At 41.0% G+C, this 5201-nt stretch overlaps 1 protein-coding gene across 1 annotated transcript; it reads left to right on the top strand.

The window, feature by feature from the left end:
- The first annotated feature begins 1747 nt into the window (after positions 1–1747).
- On the top strand, positions 1748–4912 carry LOC129848661 (golgin subfamily A member 6-like protein 22). The gene is made up of 4 exons (XM_055915758.1): positions 1748–3050; positions 3184–3237; positions 3874–4293; positions 4551–4912. The coding sequence occupies exons 1-4, from the start codon at positions 1748–1750 to the stop codon at positions 4910–4912; spliced, it is 2139 nt and encodes a 712-aa protein (XP_055771733.1).
- Positions 4913–5201: the final 289 nt, after the last annotated feature.

The raw sequence follows: 5201 nt of genomic DNA, 5'->3' as shown, positions 1-5201 counted from the left end.
TGGACTTGTGATTTCATGAACATTTGATTATATGATATCCCTGTAGCTTTAGGCTAGGCTATGCTAGTCTGCTTTTTTGATGGGGGGGATCCCGGATCCGGGTTTGTGGCTCGTTAAAAGTTAAGCACCAGCTGTCAGAGCAGCTCATAGATTACTGCACCTGTACATAGCCCATCTATAATTTAGCCCAAACAGCTACCTCTTTACCAACTGTATTTATTTATTTATTTTGCTCCTTTGCACCCCATTATTTCTATCTCTACTTTACACTTTCTTCCACTGCAAACCAACCATTCCAGTGTTTTTTTTTTATTTAGTTTTTTTACTTGCTATATTGTATTTACTTCGCCACCATGGCCTTTTTTATATTTTTATTTATTTATATATATATTTTGTTTGCCTTCACCTCCCTTATCTCACCTCACTTGCTCACATTGTATATAGACTTATTTTTCACTGTATTATTGACTGTATGTTTGTTTTACTCCATGTGTAACTATGTGTTGTTGTATGTGTCGAACTGCTTTGCTTTATCTTGGCCAGGTCGCAATTGTAAATGAGAACGTGTTCTCAATTTGCCTACCTGGTTAAATAAAGGTGAAATAAAATAAAAATAAATAAAAATGTCCAATTAATTATATGACAACATTTTAGGTTGACTATAATTTCATTACATCACATGCCTTACTTTTATTTTCCTGCATAAGTAAAAGCAGGAAATGCATCACCTATGCCGCTACAGCCATTCATTCCAATTAGAATGGTTTTGGATTTCTCCCTGACCAAGATGGCTGCCATTTTCACCCCATTATGGAACTTTGATAGTTTATGACGTAGCCCCTCTAGTAATTCAAAATATGGTTGAGAGGTGATATTCTAGAGATGGTTAGAGCAGGAATAGAAATATAATTGCTAGAAAGGACATCCCTATTCAATTCAATGTCGTGCTGATGGGTGCACCCTTAGCAAAGCAGGAAGTGTCCTCCATTAACCAGGAAGTACAGGATTGTATTGTGCTCATTATTTGATGTCAACTGACATTACACACATTTCAACGAGAAGTCCTTGCCATGGCGTTTCAAATAACAATGGCAATTGTGTATAACAATGCCAAGCTAGCCATTTTGAGTGTAACCGTGAGAGGGTGCAGTCAAATTGCCGGGGTCTGAGGGGATATTTCCATTCTACACATTCTATTTATATGAGAGTAGTTTGCAGAAGGGTTTTAGAAGTTTGCACAAAGACACAGAAGTAAAATAAACTTCCAATTGACAATCTGCAGGGAAAATTGTCAGTAATTTTAACAATAATACAATTTCTGTCAATTTGGAATATACTGTACATTAAGGTCAAATTCATCTTTGGCAATTGGGTAAAAAGGAAAGATGGAACTGTTAAAAGTGATGTGCTTGATGCCTTTTGATGCCGATGACGTCTTTAGATTGTTTAAGGATTTGTTTTCCTTTAGCAGCATTCTGCAGGATGCTAACATTTACAAACTCTCTTTTAGAGCTCATTCGTTATGGAAGTGCAGAGTATTGGTCAGAGCAACTGGCATTTTGAGGTGGGCCTGCTAAGGAAAGAGGTGGGCCTGCTAAAGCAATGGGCCTGTATGGAGGAGACGAGACAGATAGAGAGACAGAAGATGGAGATGTATGGAGAAGAGAGACAACAGCAGGATTACCAGTATCTGGAGATGAATAGACAGAAGGTGTTGAAGGAGGTGGAGAGGGACAGACTTGAGAGGATGAAGAGGGAGGAGAAGAAGGAGCTTGCAAAAATAAATCAGATGAAGGATGAAGAGTTGCTGTTAATGGAAATTAGAATGAGGGAAAGGACGAGAGAGATGGAGGAGGAGTGGAGGAGGTTCAGGGAGAAATCTGAGAGGCAGAAGGTAGAGAAACAGATGGAGCTCCAGAAGAAGAGACAGGAGGAGAGAGATGAGTGGGAGATATCTAAAAAGAAGAGCATGGAGGAATGGAAAGAGTTTTACAGGAAGGAAGAAGACTACCGAAAGGAAGAGGAATGGATGAAAGCAGAAAGGAAGGCAAAGAGAAAGGTGGAAGAAGGAAAGAGAAAGAGAAAGATGGGAGAAGAACAGCAGATGCTGAAAAAGCAAACCAGTCTAACGAAGAAACTGAGTGATGGAAAGAGAAGAGACCTGGAAGAGAGAAAGGAAGATGAAAATAATATGGGAGAAAAGTGTGTTAAGGAAGCAAGGGAAAGAGACAGGAGAGAGCTCCTGAAAGAAAAGAGGCGGAGACAGATTGCAGAAGAAAAATTGACACACATGGAGAAACAAATGATGGAGAGGGAGGGGGAGAGAGAACTTGAGAGTCTGATTAGAGAAGATATGAGAAAAAGAGAAGAGGAAAGAAAGCATGAGGAGGAAATTAAAATGAAGAGACTGGAAGAGGACCTAATGAAAAAAAAGAAGCAGAGACAGATTGCAGAAGAAAATATGACACACATGGAGAAACAAATGAGACAGCTGGAGGAGAGGGAGGAGGAGAGAGAACTTGAGAGTCAGATTAGAGAAGATATGAGAAAGCATGAGGAGGAAATTAAACTGGAAGACATGAAAAATGAAATGTTTGGGAAAATTAGAGAGTTGGAGGAGAGGATGATAAAGATGGAAAGACAGCATGCAGAGAAGACCACGATGGAGGAGGAGAAGGAGGAAAGAAAGAGGGTGGAAGACACAGTGAGGATGAAAGATTTTTCAATTTTCGCAGCGGCAACGGTTAAGACTCAGGGCCCAGGTGAGGATCAACTAGCAATTGAAGGAAAGACTAACGACACTCAGACAGACCAGGCAGCAAAGGTCAAAGGTGAACAGGACCTGGACATTGACTGGTCAGAGAGTGACTATGATAGTGAGGGAACAATGGATAGTGACAATGAGTACACAGGTAAAGATGAATGGACAAAGTGGAGAGTGGACATTGAGGAAAAGAAAGCGTGTACACTACTCCAACATGATGGAAATACAGCTGAGAGAGACGACATAAACCAAGAGAAGAAAAAGGTCCAGCCAGCAAAATGCAAAGGTGAGAGAGAGAGAGAGAGAGAGAGAGAGAGAGACCACTAGCTGATAAGGAGAAGTTCAGATTGTGAAGTGAGCATGAATTCCCTCAGTATGTTTATCTATCTTTCCTCTTGCCCACCTCTCTCCCCCGGAAGATGTATCCATCTTTTCAGCTGGTGCTCACACTCAGCAGACCCAGCAATGCAAAGGTAAGAAAGAGGAGGGGTGCAGCATTATGAATTGTTGTGTCACATAAGACCCACTACTCACTGGGCACAAACTGGTTGAATCACCCTTCTTTCCACAAAAAAATCATCTATTTTATAACATGACATTGAATCAATATGGAAAACTACTTGGATTTGCAAAATGTCATCAATGTAAAGGAATTTCAGGAATGTTTTTTTCCACACAACTTTTAATCTAAATACAATTACATGGTTTACATTTTGTTGATTTCACATTAGTTGTCAACTCAATCAAATGTAAATCTAAACTAGAAGTTAAACTGACGTTCATTTGTTCATTTGAAAGCATGTTCAGTATGAAAGCATCGTCAACACTGTACATCTTTTAGTGTTTAAGGTATTATTATCAAACACACTCCTTTTGATATTAACACCAGTAATTTGACTTTATCTTGTCAGATGTCTCCATGGTTACTGCAACTGAGTCAAATACTCTGAAACCTCAGGAGGACCAGCCAGCAATGTGCAAAGGTGAAAAAGGCTAGAATTACCATATTGATGCAATGATGCATGCTGAGCTAGCTTGAAAGCTGTGTCTCTGTGTTATATCTGTTAGTGATGTCCCTTCCTCTTTTCTCTTGTCTGTGTTTGCTGCAGCTGGAGGAAAGACTAACACTACTCAGACAGACCAGGCAACAAAGGTCAAAGGTGAACAGGACCTGGACATTGACACAGACTGGTCAGAGAGTGACTATGATAGTGACGATGGATTCATAACTGAAGAAGTATGGCAAAAGCGGAAAGAGGACAATGAGAAGAAAAGACAAAACAAAGATTACACAGTTACACCATTACCGAATACAGATAGGATTGATGGAGAGATCTCAAGAGAAAAGATTGGAAAGATAAACCAAGAGCAGAGGGCTGCAGCGGAGGGAAAGACTCAGAACCCTCAGACATATCAGCCAGTAAAGGTCAAAGGTGAAAGTGACCTGACAAGTGGGGGAATGAACCAAGAGAAGACAGAGATAGAGGTCCTTCAGGGGTCTCGTCAGGAACAGCCAGCTAAGTGTAAAGGTCAGGAGGGTTGGAGGACCATGCTATAACCAGTAGAGCTGTCTTTTTACATTTAACATTTACATTTTAGTCATAGAGCAGATGCTCTTATTCAGAGCGACTATACTGGCCCCCTGTGGGAATCGAAAACACAAGCCTGGTGTTGCAAGCACCATGAAAGACCAACTGAGACACACTAAGCTCTAAATAACAGCAATGATGTTTATTTCCAAACCCCCCTCTCTGTCTGTCTGTCTCTCTCGCTCTCTCTCTCTCAGGCATGGCCAAGGTCCCCCCGGTTCAGCAGGCCAAAGTGAGTACCAAAAGTGAGATTGTCCAAAAGAAAGTGTCAGAGCCAAAGACAGATGCAGAGCTCATTATGGAAAAATATGAGAGGATGGTGGAAGAAGGGAAACGGGGGCTTGGTCAGAAGGAAAGGAGAGATAAAGAGATGGCCAAAGGGACAGAGGGAAAGAAAAAGGAGGTGTCTAAAGAAGAGCAGAGCAGGCTGAGGAATGAGAAGGCCCTGCAGGATCACATGGCCAGGGTAGAGAATCAGGAAGGGACAAGCAAACAGACCAGACAACCACAGTGTAAAGGTAGGACCAGGCAAAGTGACATAAGTGACATGGGACTCTAACACAAAACATTGAATTATCTGTGGTTTAATAGCGAAGAGCACCATTGCTCTCTCCCAAAAGTTAGGTTGGTGCGAAAAACCTGTAAATTCAAATAAGTAAAACAGTGCGATGGTCTGCACTCGAAAAGATGTCACATAAAGCTTACGTCATTTTTAGATTTAAAAAATATATATTTTAACTGCATCAGGGATGGCGTACACAGATGTTTCGGCTTTGCAGCCTTCTTCAGGGTGGTTTAGCATCACTCAGACGACGCCATCTTAATCCACATGGGGAGGCTAATAAAAC

This window comes from Salvelinus fontinalis, unplaced genomic scaffold (genome assembly GCF_029448725.1).
Source record: "Salvelinus fontinalis isolate EN_2023a unplaced genomic scaffold, ASM2944872v1 scaffold_1088, whole genome shotgun sequence".
Classification (NCBI taxonomy): Eukaryota; Metazoa; Chordata; class Actinopteri; order Salmoniformes; family Salmonidae; genus Salvelinus; species Salvelinus fontinalis.
The sequence above is the reverse complement of the archived record's forward strand: the minus strand, read 5'-3'. Positions and strand labels throughout refer to the sequence as shown.